Raw genomic sequence first — 19,733 nt, 5'->3', positions numbered from 1 at the left:
TCATCTAGCACTAGAGCCATGATGGCGAACCTATGGCATTTATGCCACAGCTGGCATGCAGAGCCCTCTATGCGGGCACACAAGCCATTGCCCAGCTCAGCTCCATTGTGCATGCCCACATACGCCTCCGGCCAACCAGCTAATTTGGGGGGTGGGTGGGGTGCATGCGGGAGACATGCAGGGGTTGCACACACATGCAGGGGTGGGGTAGTGCGGTGTGTGCAGTGCTCCCCCCGCGACTCATTTTTGGTCCCAGGAGGCTGCAGGCAGGTAGGCATGCAGAAAACACACATGCATGCATGAGGGTCATGCAGAGGGGAGCAGTAGGGTGAAACACCCCCCCCCCTGCAGTCCATTTTTGGTCTCAGAAGGCTGCAGGGAGGCATGCTGGAGACACACATGCATCTGCAGAGTTGCATATGCATGTGTGGGGTCACACGTAAATGCACCAGAGTGGGGAAGTGCAGGGGGTGCGGAACCCACCTCCACAGTCCATTTTGGTCCCAGAAAGCTGTAAGGAGCATGGGGGTCACACATGCATGCAAGTCACATGTGCATGGGGGCATGCATGCATGCGCACGGCCCTCTGCATTGCATTATAGCTGCCGGCACGCTTTCGGCACACGATGACACAAAGGTTAGCCATCATTGTGCTATGCTCATACTGCCAGAACTGATGATATAAGCAGAAACCCATGGGGGGAGGCAGACCTGCAAGTATCTATCTATCTATCTATCTATCTATCTATCTATCTATCTATCTATCTATCTATCTATCTATCTATCTATCTATCTATCTATTGAAATAGATATCTATTTAATTTATATGCCACCCAACTCCCCAAGGACTCTGAGTGGCTCACAGCAAAGCCAACAACATCTAAAAAGGAACAATTTAAAAAGACAATTTAAAAGTAACATAATTCTAGGTCATTTAGGGCTATAAACATGACAACCACATATTGAATTGCGCCCCAAAACTTGCAGGCTCATGTGGCTGTCATGTTATGTGGGGTAAACCAGGGTGCACCCAATTCTATTTAAGCTGCTGCATTCTAATTCAGCAGAAGCTTCTGAAGGTTTTTCAAGAACAACCCTATGAAAAGGGTGTTAGAATAGTCTGATTAGGAGATAATTAAGGGAAAACATCATTTAAATGCAATTTAAAAAAAATAGGCAAACTCAGGAACAAACCAGGAGCTCCTCATAGAATATACACTTACCATATAAATTCAACTGCCACAAAACATTACCATTTATTTAGATCAGATGACTGTGGGAATATCAAATGGTCACTTTGATAGTTACACAGTCTCTTAATATTAAAATATATTAATAAATTTACATATAGAAAAAAGTTTTGTATAACATGTTGCGCGAACACAACCACTGTAGTTTGCAAACTGTGTATTATAGTCTAGTATTATGTCTAAATACAACTGATTTATGTAACAGAACGGGAAACTTAAAAATTGTCTTTGTATGAACCTATTCATTTAATATACAATCTTTAACTTTCCTATCTTATAGATTTCATTGGAATTTACTCTTAATAACAGAATGGAGCAGTGTTTCTCAATCTTGGCAGTTTGCAGATGTCTAGACTTCAACTCCCAGAATTCCCAGAATTGAGAAACACTGGTGTAGTACATTATGAACTCCATATTGCAGGTACATGTTATGCTTCAAATGTCAAATACCATTTTCATTTGTTCTCATGCATCAAATTGACAATTGGAGGGGGGAAGTTAGAAATAATAGTTTAATGTTTAAAAATACGAAATGCAATACATTATCATAAAGTATATTTAAATACATTTAAATATGCACAAAGAAAAAGTAGTTGTTTTCTTGTTCTCATTTTTAGAATCATTAAAACTTGCTTCATAGATTCTTTCTAGTTTCAGAAAGGGATGTTATAAGGTGATCAAAAGAGGTTCTTTTCAGAGCATTTTAATATAAGCAGCATTTTGCTTCAAAGCATTAAAGTAATCATGTCCTTTGCAAGGCACATGCAACTGGTTTGAAAGCAGTCTTTGTTTACTCCGCCTGCAGGTGTCCCAGCAAAAATATTCTGTGCATGAGCATGCAGACAACTGGGAAGAGTTTCTGAAGAAGCTATCTGAGATTTGCAGAGAAGACAACTGTTTTAATACTTTGAAGACTGATCCTTCATTCATTTTAATGTGCTTTGTGAAATACTTCTTTCAAATACTTTCCAAAGTCCTGGTTTAAGATTGCACATCTTGTCAGTTTACAGCCTTTGTACTAAATCCCATTAAAAAAAATCCCATTCATTAAGGAATCATTTTTAAATTGTGTCCTCCTACTATCAATTACTGCAGCTGTTTTGGGTTTTAATATACTAGTTTTAGAAAACTGGTATTACCTTTTTACATAATTGTTAACTATCCTATCACTTAAAAGTGTTGTCCAGCACATTTTGACAATAAGCTTTATTGTAAACAAAGATAAAAATTTTCATGAATGTTTCCATTTGACCATATTACAAAAAAAAAGTAGTGTTATCTTAAATTTAATACTGTTCATCTACTGCACAGGAATACTAGCTGAGACATGCACATCTTTGCAAAAATAAAGTTTTCTTGAATTTTCTTAAAATAATTCATTACATATTCATAAAAATTTCAGTTTCAACTTACAGTTCACAGAATTTGCAAGAATACTAAACTTGAGAAATCTTGACTGAATTAGGCTAATTATTCAGTTGATTCCGTATGCCACTTCATGAAATATAGGTTCCAGAGAGCATTAATGCATTTTCATAACAAATTCTACCTGGAAATCTATTAGGCCCCAAACAGTAGGTCATCAAATTTTATCTTCTATTAGGTCACCATATTTACCACCAGAATAATGGAGTAAAGGAATTCACAGACTGTTACAATAATGTAAACCCACTTCTTTGGGCTCATAAACATTTTAAGTGATACTATTTTCCTGCTGCTGTGCAAAAGGTAATGCAGTAGAGCATATACATAAAATAAATATTGCAAATGTTACATAGATTCATATAATGAATTCTAATACTGTGATATTTTAACTCACACAGATAATCAGGATTATCTGAACTAAAGTGCTTTGCAAATTATGCACTTTATTAGAAATAGACGGACAGAGGTGTTCCCTTTTTATCCATGATTACATGGACATGAAATACTGGATAAAGTGTTTTATAAAGGAAGATCCAACACAGTAAGTAGTATTAGTCTTATACTTGGTTGCAAGTCTTTTACTCCAATTCTCATGCAACACAGCATAATTCACTTCCCTACCTGATCACACAAAAGAAAAGTTCAACAGTTATAGACTGCACTTTTACAGCATAAACCTGAAAGTCCTTGATGTTCAGTGTCTATTCGGAACAGTTCACTGACATATGTTTCTTATGATACAGGAAGATTTCTCCTGAGTACTTCTTTTGAGGCTGGAGCTATGTTATCTGGGAAAATTACTTCAAATTCTATAATTAAGTCACCTCTTTGCTCATGATTTTTAGGAAATGGTAAACCATATCCTATAATTCTTCTTCTCATTCCAGGTTTTACAACTTCATTTATTGTCATAGGTATTGTTCGGCCTTCTATAGTTGGTACATTGATTGAGGTGCCACATAAAGCCTGGAAAATAGTAAATTGAAACAATGAAGAGCAGCATATTGGTTATTTCTTCAGGCTTCAAATATACTAAATTTCCTCTATAAAGATAATAACATTTTTTTAAAAAATGACAGTATAATTTATTCCAATGCAAATGCCACTATGATGTATCTGTTTTGTAAGTGGAAAGATGCAACCATGTCATGATATAAATGCCATTTGCAATATAGAGAAAATAGTACTTATCACTTAACAAAATGTGGAAAAAAGGCCTAAAATTAAAGACAGGAGACAGGAACATTGCCAACAATATCTTTTCTTTCAGAAGTATATTCTGTGCACATGACACAAATTTCCACCTTACATTTTGATTAATATAATAGCAGTGACACCTATACATGCATCCCATTTAATAGGAATATCCTGTATATGGGCTTGGAATGCAATTGATTGCAATAAATCAATTGGAATGTTCTAACCTTGGAATATCCATTTTGATTGTGAACAGGTGTTCTGACAAAAGAAGATAATATTCTGAGGTCAGAGTTATTCTTGCTATGCAAGAATATTCTAGAGATGGAACACTTGCCTTTTTAAAATTCGCAATATAGATGTAAATAAATAATGTTCTCTAAAATGTCATTTGCTACCTGTGGGCTGAATTCCTGCCTCTCCTGGCTCCTTCTAGCAGCTCAGGGAGGGAGGCATTTCCTGTATCTAGGAGACTGTTAATGTCTCGTGAAAAGAGACACATAACAACATTGAAGCTACAGGTACTGAACAATTAGTGCCCAGACTTCAATCTTACCATTTGTGGGAAAATTACAGAGACTACGGTGGGATCTCAGAGAAACTCCCAGAGTATTAGCCCATGTGCATACCAGGATTTGCTAAGAGAGCACATTATACCTGTACTGCAAAGCTCTACATTGGTTGCCATCAAATTTATGGATGTAATTTTAAAGTTCCAGTGTTAATCTGTAACACCCTATATGCATATTTATTTGCAAAACCACATTACTCTCCCAGTTTGACCTATCCTGGAAAAACTATTGCATTGCCCCACTTTAGGGAGGTCAGGAAGGACAAAGCTTGTTAGCAATATTGTTCTTCAATTAGATTTATTGGATGTATATGCCGCCCCTCTCCGCAAACTCGGGGCGGTTCACAACAAAGTAAAAACAATACATAATAGCAAATCCAATACCCACCAATCCAATTATAATTTTAAGCTACAAAAATTCATAAAAAACAACCCCAGAATATTAAAAAACAAGCACACAATCAATCTAACACCAAAACAACATGGGCAAGGGGGAGATGTTTCAGTTCCCCCATGCCTGACGGCAGAGGTGGGTTTTAAGGAGTTTGCGAAAGGCAATTAAAGTGCAGTTCCTTTAAACAACCTTCTTGAGAACATCAAACAGTGCTCTAATAGACCTTTCTGATGTGTGAATTAAGTGTAACTAAATATGTATGCTGCTGACTTTATAAGACAATTGTCTATTACAATGGATGTATCTCCTGAATCTAGTCATCTAGTTTGCATGCTCACAATAACAAAGTACCAATACAGCATGCTTCTTGAGATGTTTACTGACAGGATGGAATTCTATATAATTTTTAAAAAAATATTTCAAAAGATTTATAATGGGCTTATATTGGATAATTTGAGGGCCTTCCTATCTTTTTAAATGCTATATATACATTGGGATATACTTTTACTATATTATAATTCTGTATCTGGTGAATGAAAACTAACAATTTATTATTTATTTTGAACTGACAATACAGGGTCCATTACTTGTTTGTTATTTATTTAACTTACGTGCTGCGTATCTTGCTCAGATATAACTTCAGTGGTTATATAAATATATCAACATTATATCAATGTTATTATTTAAATATATTTGAAATCAATGAAAATATCATGGCAGATCAGCATAGAGCTGCTTACACAAGCCGAATGCTATTCCTTTGTTCTCACCATAGTGTTTTTGGTTTTTTGTGATTAGGAAAAACATTTCTAATATTTGAGAATGCATTTCCTTCTTCCGGCATTATTACATTTCACAGTAGATTGTTGGATTTTTATTTGGGAAATATTCAAGGACAATCACATATAACTCTGTTGTACCAAACCCTAGTATTGCAAATTGCATAAAAAGTGCAAGCAAAAGCAGTCCAGAAAACTGGTACAAAGTTGGATGATTTATGTGTATAATGGCAGTGAGGGAAAAGCAAGACAGGATTCAGAGGTAAACAGTTCATTGAATAAACAGCTAACAAGAACCAAGTTAACTTTGTGGCAGAAGGATAAAATGCTACAGACTATATTGTGTACCATATTAAATTCTAAATTTACATGCCATATTTCCACATTAAGATAACATGTAACTACTTACATGAAGTTCTGCATTATTAGAGAATATTGATCTATATCCAGTTTAACTCAACTACAAATATAAAACAGTATAAATAAATACAAATTGTATAAAGTATTAAAAATCCAATTTTAAACTTACAAGAATACTTACCTCCCGTAAACTAATTTTGACAGGGTAGATTATATTTGAACCATCTCTCTTGAAATGAGGGTGTAATTTATCTTTAATAACAAACACAATATCAGCCGGGATGGTGTTGGGTGTTTCATCACTCTCTTTGGGGAATGTAATTTTGGTACCTTCTTTCCATCCTCTCTTAATATCAATTGTAAGGATTTTATCTTCTGTTCTGACACTTCTACCGTCTGGATTGAGCCTTTTTCGGGAAATTCTCATTCTTTTTGTACAACCCTGATAAATCTCTTCCAAAGATACTTTCAGTTCATGAATAACAGGAGGATCTTGTTTACGACGGGGTTGATTACCAACTGTGTTTCTTTCTCTTGGAAATCCATTCACACTAAAAGTAGTAAAGGAACCAAATGGATCGCCATCCAGTTCCATATCTTCAGTGTCTCTGCCACTAGGCATTCTTCTACCAAAGAACATTTCAAAAGGGTTTGTGCCACCAAAAAATGCTGCAAATGTAGCATGTGGGTCTCCATGAAAAGAATAACGGAAAGAACCTCCTTGACCATCTGGTCCACCAGACCCTCCTTTCAAACCTACCAAATATAGAAAGGTAAGAAATAATAATTAGATGAAATAATTATATACATTAACAATATTGGGCTGTAATCCAGAAAATAAAAATAAAAATGGCAAGATGAGGGGGGCAGAAAACTGTCCTTTTACTTGAGGGAATATTTTGTCTTTTTATCAGTTTGAGAAAAAATCTCTAACATCAGGTGGGGAGAACTTGTAACAAGTATACCCTTGTTTATATAGCTAGGGTAAATTCTAATGAACATAGTACTATTTCTACATAAACAAAGAAACCCAGAATTAGTGCCATGTTAGTTTTACAGCAAACATAGAGTCCTGTAGAATTTTAACAACTCATATAAACTTTCAGTTTATAGTCCGTATCTTGTGCTTTCCTGCAAAAGACAAATTATATGCATGCATAACTACTTGGGAATGTGGGAGAAAGGCAAGAAAGTAAGTTTTGAAATAGTGAGATAAATGCTTTAAATATGATCAAACATAAAATATAGCTGGGTGGTCATAGCTATTCTTTCACTGACTAAGTTGTAGTATCTTAAGGCATTCTGAATCACTGTGTTTAATCCACAAAGAAATTAAATGACTAAATGAATATAAAGGATTGAGCTGCTCACCAAATATACAAAATATGTTATCCATATTTATTGGAAGCAAATCCAACTGAATTTTAGAAATACATTTATTGTGGAAAGAGTTCACAAAACATTGGTTTATTGCAAACCAATGAATTTTATAAGATTTTTACAAAGTTATGCTACTATACTTACATGAACAGTTACTTCAATTATTTTAAGCTTGCTTATCTTCCTACATTATGCCACCCACCTACATTCTGTGATTAATTTTACCTACACATCTTTCCTAAATTTAACCAATTTCTCATCTTTTTGCTATAGCCTTAAATCATTTAAATAGATGATTTGGATAAATGGCATGTTAACTCTGAAATCTTTTTTTAAGCATTCTTAATAAGTTACCTGATCTGTATATCTCAAGCCAATAGTTGCCACAGTAGATATGAATGATCACAAAATATTAATTTACCAGAAAGCATACTAGCTTCCCAATTTTTTTTTTAAACTAATAGATAATTACTATTAATGTGTGCTTGATATTTTTAAATGTTCTTTTAGACACAAATATACTGTAATATAAACTATGGTGTATACTAAAAGGGCACTTGAGGAAACACTGGTTTTCACTGGCACTGTTTTCCTATTTTCATTCAAGATGGTAGTGCCTAATTCTTTGGGATAACATTACTGAGCAGTCATTGTATTCTTTTTCTTTTAAAAATTGTTTACTGAAATCCAAACATTTCCATATTCAGAGAATTTGGATTCTGTAGAATTTAAAATTTACACATATGTGAGACTAGACAACTGACAAACATTTTTCCTCAGAAAACTTAGCTTACAAATCTTTGGAGAGGAAACAGGCATCTAACAAAGTCTCTTATATATTTTTTCTTTTATTATTGAAGCAACTTATTAAACCATCCATCTTCCTGATATAATTTAGATAATTTTTAAATTTTACAATAGTGAATGTCCTGTACCATTCACTTTGGTTATGCAATTAGTTTCTGGGGAAAAAGATTGTGTTAATCTATTAATTCTTTTGTTGGATTTTACTTTACCATGATATAAACCAAGTATATAAATCATGGCTTATTACTCAGCATCCTATGTGATGCACACCATTATGGCTTAGTTTGCATATCATTATTTAAACTAAATGAAGACATATCATCATGCGTGAACCCAGCTTACACTGTAAAATTTAACAGAACTACTATGAACCCATAGGCCTATTTAAATTATAAACAAGTTCAAATTAGCAATATTATTTGATGTTCATTTAGAACAGGAACATAAAAGAAAGAAGACAATTTAAGTACAATTGATTTAATCTTCTTCATGGGTCTAGTCTAAATATGACTAAATCTGGATCCTTCTCAGTGCTAAAAGGTTCAAAATATAATATGAAATTTTCTTTATTCTTTTTGAATAAATATTCTTTATTCATTTTGTGGTGGATATTTCAAAGATTTCTGTCATATTTTTGAATGTTTATTTATAAAAACAGGATTATAAATATTCTAAATACAGTATTTTAATCCAGGCAAACTGAAATAAGATCTTGGTACATTTATACGTTATCTTCTGGTGTCAGAATCATAAAACTTTAATTTTGAAAAGATAGAAAATTCAATATCAATTGTCCTCGACTTACATTTGTTTAGTGACAAAGTTACAATGGCACTTTAAAAAGTGATTAGTTTTCACAATTATTACCATTGCAGCATCCCCACAGCCACGTGATCAAAGTTTAGGCATTGACAACTGATATGTATTTATGACAGTTGCACTGTCCTGGTGTCTGTCATCATTTTTAACCTTCCCAACTGACTTCTGATAAGCAAAGTCAATGAGGAAAGCCAGGTTTACTTAACGACCACATGATTCATTCACCAACTGAAGTCATTTGCTTAACAACTGTAGCAAAAAAGTCATAAAGTGGAACACTTAACAACTGCCTTGCTTAATAATAGAAAGTTTGAACTCAATTGTGGTTATGTCAAGGACTACCTGTACATGAATTAATAATCTAAGATACACATTTTGGATGAAAGTATTTCTTGAAGCAGTGAGTTTACTGCCTTGGAAACTGGCTTAAATATGCATTAGCACTCTTCCTGTTTATTATATGTATTGTTTGTGAATGGAGTGTTTATTTACTAAAACTTAGCAACTGAAGATGTAGAACTAAGTAAAGGATGCCAGGTTTGATAAATTATACCATGTACTTGGCAGAAAGATGCTTCCCAAAATAGATAATGGATTGATTGTGCTCAAAACATATCAATCACATGTCTAATTAAAAGAAATAACAGATTATCAGTCTATCAATGATCTGAACAACAATCTCAAACTCATTAGATATTGTCCCTAATACTATACATAAATATATTAGAAATATGATTCATGATTTTAAAAATAAGTATTCTATCAGTATATCAAGGTCTTATAAATTTCTCAAGAATAGAGGCAATACTTAAATTATAAATTACTACTTAATTTGAATTTTTACATAACCATTTGCCTTTATGAAGAACACAAATTTCTTATAAGATAGTTATTATATACTGAGGCACTTTAACTCTTCAACTCTTTTCAGCTCATCATATTCAATATATGAATATTTCTCTCTCATTGAAAGAACACAGAACTGTAAGGTAAATTGTAACTTCATTAGCAGAACAAAAACAATTTACAGTAATTAGCAGAACAAAAGCTATTTCCAAATCTTAAATTAGATTTTGAAACAAATCTCATTCCCTTGATACATTAATAGTTAGAAAGGGAGTTGAAAACTTGTCCTGGTATTTTTGTGACATCAGGCAAATTCTTTCCTTTTTAGACAAGATTCCAATGTAAGCCTAGTCTGGACACCTGGACTCTGATTCAGAAATACCATAATTCTATTTCAATCTTATTTTAATAAAAATAATGTATTTTTTTTTTGTTACTTTAAGAATAAGACAAAATAAACCAAAACAGCCAAAAACAACTTAATATTCCTGACGTTTGCGCAACCAAAATTAAGAATGTTACCCTGCATAATAGAAAATCAATTATAAATTTCTTAAGGACTTGCAAATGTAATTAGTGTATAGATACTGAAATATAATTTAGCTAAATTCTCAGATTAAGTTCCTACAGCCAAATGCTCATTCCCACTTAATTTGAGTTAATTATATTCAGCATGTTATTTCTATTAATAGCTAAAATGAAACTACAGAAATTATATTACCTTCTTCTCCAAACTGATCATAAATTTCTCTTTTTTGGGGATCACTCAATACCTCATAGGCTTCTGCAATCTCTTTGAATTTTTCTTCTGCATGGGGAGATTTATTCTTATCTGGATGCCATTTAAGGGCTTGTTTTCTGTATGCTTTCTTGATGTCTTCATCAGATGCTCCTTTTTCAATTCCAAGAACAGAATAGTAATCCTTCCCCATTTCAATGTTTAAAAAGTATGCTTTCTTTTGTTAATGAGTTCTGTATCTCAGTTATGCAATGTTCCTAAAAAAAATTAACAAGAACTGTAGTTCTATTAAGCAGCCAAAGACTGTTGCCACCTTCTCCTCCTTGATCACTTTGTACGAAGATTGAACTGGTAAAAACACTGCCACCCAGAGCACTCCCAATTACACTACGTGTCTCTGCTCTTTCTAGAACAGCAAATGTTATAAGACGTCATTTCCCAAGCTAGCTACTGCCAAAACTCTGCCGTGTTCTATCTTTGTACTTTTAACTGTTCACTGACTAACTTCATATGAATTTTTTTAAAACCTTAACTGTGGAATTTTGTAGCCATTTAATATTGTATGGATAGTAAGTTATAGATATAGGCTTGTTTTATATATTTATTGTAAAAACATGTGCTCAGTTAACCACTTCTTAATATTTAATATAAAACTGTTGATTCTATCAGTAGTAAAAAATACTTCATGGGACTGAGGGTGAAAGGTGGTCGGTTTTAAAATATTTCAGAAAATATACAAAGGAATTGTAAATTTGTAACTTTGAATATTTATCCTCCTACACTGATTATACAACCCTTAATTCAATTTAAATATTTAGCTAATAATGCAGTAATGGGAAGAGAAGCAGCCATACATGTTAGACCATTGCAATAACATTAATTGAAGTATGGTTCTCCATTCTGGCCTACCTCACTGGGGCACCTTTTATTGCCATCCATATGAAATAGTGAAATTCATGGGCATCTTGTAGAAATGACAATGATGTCACAAGATTGATTTTAAAATATTGGGGATTTTCGGTTAGTTTTCTAGTTTAATTAATTGGATTGCCATTGTATTTTATTCTATGTTGTAAGCCGCCCGGAGTCTTTGCAGAGTGGTGGCATATAAATCCAATCAATCAATCAATTTAAAAATGCATGAGCAGCAATAATTGCCAGTAGGGCAATATGGACAAGTCATGCATATGTCAGAATTAGACAATCAGGTATGCTCCAGAATAATGTGCTTTTTGAGATAGCAGCTATGCTTGCATATCACCAAGATCATTAGCTATCTGCAAGCATCTCTCACCAGGAAGGTAGTTTCTGGAAGTAGGGACATAGCACTGAGAAGTATTCAACAGGAACAGTTGAAACTGGGAAGTGGCAGCTATTAATTAGAGAATGGGCTGTAGTTTGTGAGAGCAAACAGTACTTCAGCAGTGAACTACAAATGGTTGGAAAGGGGGGGGAAAGGAGACATGATATGGGAAAGCCCACATAAATTTACTCTCTCAAGAAGCAAAAGAGCAAGCTATGAAAGGGAGGATATTGCTATGGGTGCGCATATGTGTCAGGGTTAGAGGAATTGCAATTCTTTCTGTAAGCCAGCAACAACAAAGAGATCTGGAGGAAGAGGTAATCTATCCTATTATAATAATAAGAGAGTTGGAAGGGACCTTGGAGGTCTTCTAGTCCAATCTCCTGCTAAGGAGAAGACCCTACAGTACTTCAGATAAATGGTTATCCAAGATCTTAAAAACTTCCAGTGTTGGAGCATTCACAACTTCTGGAGGCCACTGATCTAATTGTTCTAACTGTCAGGAATTTTCTCCTTAGTTCTAAGTTGCTTCTCTCCTTGATTAGTTTCTACCCATTGCTCTTGTCCTACCCTCAGGTGCTTTGGAGAATAGCGGACTCCCTCTTCTTTGTGGAAACCCCTGAGATATTGGAACACTGCTATCATATCTCCCTTAGTCCTTCTTTTCATTAAAATAGACATACCCAGTTCCTGCAATTAGGAACTGGGTATGTCTTCATAGTTTTTAGCCTCCAGTCCCCTATTATAATTTTATTATTATAAGGAAGTTTCTGTGTGTTTCTGGACACAAAATAAAAAATAAAGGCATTGTTCCTGGCAATTCAATTTCTTCCTGAATGGATACTTCTAATGAGTATAGATAGTCTTGACTTATAATTAACCCCAAAATTTCCAATGCTAAGCAAGACAGTGGTTAAGTGAATTTTGCCCCATTTTACAATTTTTCTTCCCAAAGTTGTTAATTGAATCACTGCTCCTCTGTTAACTTTGCTTGCCAAAAGGGGACACTGTAACAGCCATAAATATATGCCTCTTGCTGAGTGCCCAAATTTTGTTAACATGAATATGCTCCAAGAGTGGCAAGTGTGAAAAACAGTCATAAGTTACTTCTTTCAGTGTCATAATAATTTTAAATGGTTGCTATATGAATGGTGGTAATTTAAGGACTACCAATACATAAGATGCCACAAGATTCAATCTTTCTCAGTTAACATGTACATGTAGTCACTGGGACAGATAATCCAACAAATGGGGTTTGGTATTATTAATGTACTGATAAATCTAGCTTAACTATCTTAGTTCTATGCTGTCAAAATCTGTCACAAGGTCTTGTCAGAGATTGTCTATAAGAATCTTGAAAAAACAGAGTAAGATCTAACTCTATCAAGGTAGAGGATTTGTGGATTGAAAAGTCAACTGAATCTAGGATGTAGTTATTCTCCTCTTAAAATAGTTCTAGGAGTTTTTCTGTTTTTTAGCTCCTTTTATAATACCCTGTTTCCCCGATAGTAAGACACCCCCGATTGTAAGACGTATCGGGGGTTTCAGGGGGGTCGGCTAATATAAGACATACCCCGAAAGTAAGACATATGTCTTACTTTCAGGGAAACACGGGGGTATTGCCGCCTCCCTCTCATCTAGCTGCGCACCGCCTCCTGCCCACTTCCGCGCCGCCCCCCCTCCATACATCACCGCGTCTGCCGCCTCCGTCTGATCCAAATGAGCGCCGCCTCCTGCCCACGCCTGCGCCGTCCCCCTCTCCATACGTCGCCGCGTCTGCCACCTCCCTCTGATCTTAATGAGCGCCGCCTCCTGCCCACTTCCGCGCCGCCCCCCCTCCATACGTCACCGCGTCTAAATGTTAATTTTATGGTTAAAACAAAAAATTCGACAATTTTTTTCCAATATAAGACATACCCCAAAAGTAAGACATAGTGGGGCTTTTGGGGATAAAAAGAAAGTAAGACACTGTCTTACTTTCGGGGAAACACGGTAGCAGAGTTAAGCCGTGACTAAAACCTTCTTTGCCTACTTCAATCTGTATGCTAACATGAATACTGTTGGAGAAGGTGCAGACAAGTCGCCTATATTTTTGTCACCTTACTATATTAGGTGCTGTACATAGTACTATCCTAAAAAACCCACCCAACTGTAACAAAATGCAAAGGGCTGGATATTAAATGAAATAAATCTATATCACCATGTAATATCGATATTATAGAATTTTCTTTATTGCCAGTTTGTTTCCAGAGTGCTAGTTATAATCCTTTGAAATACAGTGTTCCCTCGATTTCTGCGGATGTGTTCCGAAACTGCCCGCGAAAGTCAAATTTCCGCGAAGTAGAGATGCGGAAGTAAATACACCATTTTTGGCTATGGACAGTATCACAAGCCATCCCTTAACACTTTAAACCCCTAAATTACCATTTCCCATTCCCTTAACAACCATTTACTCACCATTATTACTGGTACTCACCATTGAATAAGACACTTAGTGATCCTGATATTTATAAACATAATTACTTATTAACAATAATTATTTTTTTTGTTATTTATTTGCAAAAATTATTAGTTTGGCGATGACATATGACGTCATCGGGTGGGAAAAACCGTGGTATAGGGGAAAAAACCGTGAAGTATTTTTTAATTAATATTTTTTGAAAAACCGTGGTATAGGCTATTCGCGAAGTTTGAACCCGCGAAAATCGAGGGAACACTGTAGTTTATAGCTTGGGCCCTGGAAGACTGCTTATTCAAAATAGAATTTGCTCATTTTAAATGTATAGAGTGCTTCCCAAGAGTTCTCATGAACTGTATTAGGAGAAAACCTGAGGGATTTATATTCTCAAGTAATTCCTTTCCTGTTGAATGCCTCAAACATTCCAGTGATAATATAATAAATTGCTATGGTATGTACAGAAGACACTTTGTCACTACTTCAATTTTTATATCCTATTTTTAAAAACAATCTTCTCAAAGCAGTTCATAAACAACTTAAGTAACTGCAAATACAGTGAATATTATTTTAAAAGAAATTAAATTTCTAGAATGTTTCCCACAGGGCAATTGAGTATAATAGAAATGTGGAGAAGAGAGTACAGCTAAACAGATTCAGAAGGTAGTTGTTGTTTGCTTTCCTTCCTCTCTCTTTTGGGACCCTTTCAACAAAGCTCTTAGTGGTAATAATCTGTGGGGGGAGGGAAGAGATGAGTTCCAAGCAGAGTGGAAGAATATTCATACTAACAATACTTTACCAAAAAAGGACCTATGTGCATTTCAGATGTGGACATGTGTTGTATTCCAGGGGGTGGAGTATGTTTCCAAGTATCCATGCCAGATATGCTCAGTCTTTTCTCCACTAACACATTAGAGTATGACTCACATTGCTAAAGTTAAAGTTAACAGCCAACCAACTCTCTTGTACTGTTCAATAACAGCTGGATTCAACAGCTTGAATATACACATATATATACACACACGCACACATTTACATACATATATATACATGCATATACACATATGTGTATACACATACACACATATAATAAAAACTGATTGCCGTATTTTCAAATATTAGTACATTAAAAATAACAAAAATGCAACCTAGTGCTTCTTTATTAATCCATTAAATTAATAACAATAACAATAAATTCTGATTAAGGTTATTACAATTTTTGATAGTGACAGCCTTAACAAACATTTTTTGGATTCTAGAAAGCTTAAATTACTCTGCTGCCTATTTTATTGAATGCAAAACTCAATTTCAGTTAGATTAGTGAAATAAAGTTATAATTCTTTTTCATGGACCACCATGAAATATACCCACATACAGTGTGGGGGGGGGGGGGAGAATTTAGTCAGACACCAATTGTGCAAGTTCTCCCACTTAAAAAGATGGAAGAGGCCTGTAATTCACATCATAGGTAGACCTCAACTATGAGAAACAAAATGAGAAAACATATCTAGAAAATCATATTGTCTGATTGGAACAATTGGTGTCTGACTAAATACTCCTCCCACCCTGTTTTCCACATTAAGAATGTTTGTATAGAAAGTCCAGGACATATTCAAGGTGATAGGTCAGATAATTAGGTTAGGTTAGGTTTAGGTTTATAAGATTCATAGGCCGCCCTTTTCATCGGGGACTCAGGGCATCTTATTAATAGTAATACTCACTTTAATCATAATTTTTTGTCTTGCAAATGAGAAAAAGATTGCTTATTAAATTGCTAGCTATTTAACTTCTACAAAGGGAGGAGGAAAACCCACAAAGCAACCTCCCTCCACTATCTTAAACTAAAACATTTGCTTAGTCCTAAGTGATTGCTACACAATATCAGGAAATTTTATTTAGAATTTCTTTCCTCACAGGTTATCTCTTGCATTTTCTGAAAAAAAGACATCATTACTGTTCTGCCTGGCCACCCAGAAACGAAATACGGTAATTAACCAAACACACACACATTTGCAGGCTTGTAAAAAGGAAGCAAAGAGGTTATCTTTATGAACAGAAAATTGCAAGCCTCAGCATCTGCTGGAGTAATGTTAGTTTATAAGTCCAATAGGTCAGAGTTAATCACAAGTCAGCACAAAATCCTTTCTGGCTTACGTCAGCCAAATTAACTCACAGCTTGAATGTCAGAATGTGCAAAGATATCAACAGCAAACACGAAACCACAATTCATCAAAGTCTCTCACCAAAAACTGAATGATAAACTCCCACACCTTCATCTGCAATCCTCCCCTTTTTCAAGGCTGGAGCAGCACCATTAATTTTTAACACCTATGACCTAAAATCTGTTTCTGTGGTTGCGCTGCTGCTCTTGGCGCCCCAGCATTCTCCTGATCCGAACATTGATAATAGGGCCGTCCCTTATGTCCTCCCCGTCTGATTCGGATGAAATACTGGCTGGAAATCTGACCGGCTCCATTTCCCTCTCTTCATCTCCAACCCTTTCCTCATCCCTTTCTCCTTCTGGTTCACTGTCTGAGTCCGCCTCCAGCCAATGGGTCTTCTTTGATCAGATTCTTTGGCTCCCACTCCTCTAAGTCCAAATCAGCAGCTATAGGAACTGGCCAGAAGCCAACCACAACAATTACAAGGAATGATGCAGTATAGCTCTTAATATGCAAGCTGTATTGCAGCTTCTTCACTAAAGCAAACTGCTCTTAAAAGCTACATGAAATAAAATGCAGCAAGCATTCAATAGTTTTAAAGGGTTCATTAACAAATTTAATAGGCAATGCCTGATTGCATTTGGATGGGAGTTTTATCAGAAAGTAACACACTTGTAGGCTACATTAGAACATTAACACTCTCACGAAAAAGGCAGGAAAACTTCATGTCTCCTTGTCTCTGAAGTCATCAAAAATGAAACTAGATTTCAAAAAGATTTTAACACTCAGGCTTATTATTTTCCAGGCAAAAAACCTCTGACCACTAGATGTCACTGACAACCTGTACAAATACAGATGTTTTTTAGCTGTAAACTCATAACAAAAATACTATTCTACAGAATTATTGCATCAAAATATTTGATACTAAGCTTTATTCCCCTAAATAATTAGGATTGGTAATAATTATGTATTCCCTCTCATATTAATCTCATAAATTAATCAAGTAAATGACAACATTATTAACTATTTTGGGGTGATTTTTTTTACTATTAATAATCTGAAGTGCTTCAAATGAGATATGCTATCAAAGCCAGTACAGTATCCCAAGAAAAAACATTATAAATTATTTGAGCATCTCTTTTTTATGCTTTTATAAGCTTTGCTAGGAAACAAAAACAAATCACAGGAACAGTAACTAACCTATGCGGCAACTGACGTTTTTCAACAAGAATAGAAAATGAATAAAAAATTTCCTTATCTGATTTGGATTACCACCACTATCATTTTTTATCCAACAAATTATACTGGCAACATGCAGCCTATAAAATTTCAAATGCAATTACATAATGAAAACTTATTGTAGAGAACAATGAGGAACAAGAGATGTTTGCTAGGCCAATTAACTTCTACCTTACATGAACTATACCACCAAGTACCATTTCAATCAAAAGCTACAAAAAAATGAAATATCAAATTATGAAAACAGTGGGATCCTGTAGAATATTGCTGCAGTTAATCTTTATACCTTGCAGTAAAAGCTCTACCCAGAAATATAAACAAAAGAAGAAACTCTGCTGAAACACTAATACAGTTGACAATTAAATTACAGAAATGTTTTTCTAATGACGAAAGTGCATTTTGTGGGAAGCAAGCTCCGTTTTATCTTTTGCATGCATCTGCTACACCCTAATAACTATTACAATGGGAAATGTCCATAACGAATTTGAAAATTCACTGTACCTACAGTGTATTTTTGCACATGGACCCCCCCCCCGCTCCACCAACTTTTATAATTTTATGAACACCTCCTCAGTGATAAAGCTTAATTCACATTCCCAGTAATGATTGTGGTCACCTAACATCAAAAACATCATCAAAAAAGCACATGCGCCAACTCAGGAAGCTCAAACTGCCCAAGGAGCTGCTGATACAGTTCGATAGAGGAATCATTGAGTCTGTCATCTGCACCTCTATAACGGTCTGGTTTGGTTCTGCAACCCAACAAGACCAACAGACTTCAGAGGGTAATCAGAACTGAAGAAAAAACAATTGCTGCCAATCTGCCTTCCATTGAGGACCTGCATACTGCACAAGTCAAAAAGAGGGTGGTGAAAATATTTACTGATCCAACACATCCTGGACAAATTGTTTCAACTCCTACCCTCAAAATGTTTCTACAGAGCACTGCACATCAAGACAACTGGACACAAGAACAGTCCGTCCCCCGCCCCCCGAACACCATCACTCTACTAAACAAATAATTCCCTCAACACTGTCAAACTTTTTACTAAATCTGCACTTCTATTTCTACTACTTTTTTCTCATCATTCATATCATTCTTTTCCTCCCCCTTAGGACTTAACTTGTTGCTTGTATCCTAAGATTTTTATTAATATTGTTTCTTCATTTCATTCCTTATTTGACCCCCAATGACAATCATTAAGTGTTATACCACATGATTCTTGACAAATGTACTGTACACCGAGAGCATATGCACCAAGACAAATTCCTTGTGTGTCCAATCACACTTGGCCAATAAAGAATTCTATTCTATTCTATATATCGTTGAAATAGCATACAAGTATTCTATTCAAACATTGTTATATCGTTTTATTTAACTATTGTTACATCGTTTTAAGAAGAAACCTCTACGAGATGGGTTAGATATGCTTTTCACCGAAGCGGATAGGCGGCATTTGGGAGGGTTTCACTTCGCCTCAGTACACCCCCGTGGGAATCAACCCCGTTGCTTTTTCTGTGCCTTCGAGAATCAAAGGCTCCACTGAAGACATGCCCTCAAATTTACCCGTCCTGAGAGAGAGACACTCGCCAGCCGGCAGGTTGTCGCCACCACGACAGGCGCTCCCTGACAGGCGACAGCAAGTACAGTACCACAAATCAGTTCCTTCCCCAACTGTCCAAATATGTCGATTGAAAGTACGCCGGGGGCGGAGGGGGAAGAGATTACTTAACCAACTATCGCGAGAAACGCCTTCCCCGAGAGGCTATCGTCTTATCTAACCCAGGAAGAAATCCTGCGCGCGCTTCTCTTCGCATATCCGTTTAACGATGTACAACACCGCCCCCCACCTTTTCTTTTCACACCCTAGAAAGCTCTAGAGAATTCTACCTCCTGCATCCTAAGATTCTTATCTCGCGAGAATTACCTTGAGGTGGGGGGGAGGGAAACCTTCCTTCCCGCCTTCAATCATCTCGGTTGGCTCTGCTCAAAGTCTCGCGACGTTT

At 35.6% G+C, this 19,733-nt stretch overlaps 1 protein-coding gene across 6 annotated transcripts; it reads right to left on the bottom strand.

Moving 5' to 3' along the window:
- Positions 1–1,744: 1,744 nt before the first annotated feature.
- Positions 1,745–19,730, bottom strand: DNAJB4 (DnaJ heat shock protein family (Hsp40) member B4). Of its 6 annotated transcripts, none has more exons than XM_070746207.1 (4): positions 19,655–19,730; positions 10,550–10,824; positions 6,158–6,732; positions 1,745–3,641 (listed from the first exon to the last, which is right to left on the bottom strand). In XM_070746207.1, the coding sequence occupies exons 2-4, from the start codon at positions 10,758–10,760 to the stop codon at positions 3,408–3,410; spliced, it is 1,020 nt and encodes a 339-aa protein (XP_070602308.1). In that variant the 5' UTR covers positions 10,761–10,824; positions 19,655–19,730; the 3' UTR covers positions 1,745–3,407. The 6 variants fall into 6 exon arrangements, with proteins under 6 accessions (XP_070602308.1, XP_070602307.1, XP_070602310.1 ...); XM_070746206.1 differs by lacking the exon at positions 19,655–19,730 and adding an exon at positions 19,314–19,594; XM_070746209.1 differs by lacking the exon at positions 19,655–19,730 and adding an exon at positions 19,314–19,454 and having other exon boundaries at positions 10,550–10,720.
- Positions 19,731–19,733: the final 3 nt, after the last annotated feature.

Source organism: Erythrolamprus reginae, chromosome 3 (assembly GCF_031021105.1).
Source record: "Erythrolamprus reginae isolate rEryReg1 chromosome 3, rEryReg1.hap1, whole genome shotgun sequence".
In the NCBI taxonomy this organism is placed as follows: domain Eukaryota; kingdom Metazoa; phylum Chordata; class Lepidosauria; order Squamata; family Dipsadidae; genus Erythrolamprus; species Erythrolamprus reginae.
The sequence above is the reverse complement of the archived record's forward strand: the minus strand, read 5'-3'. Positions and strand labels throughout refer to the sequence as shown.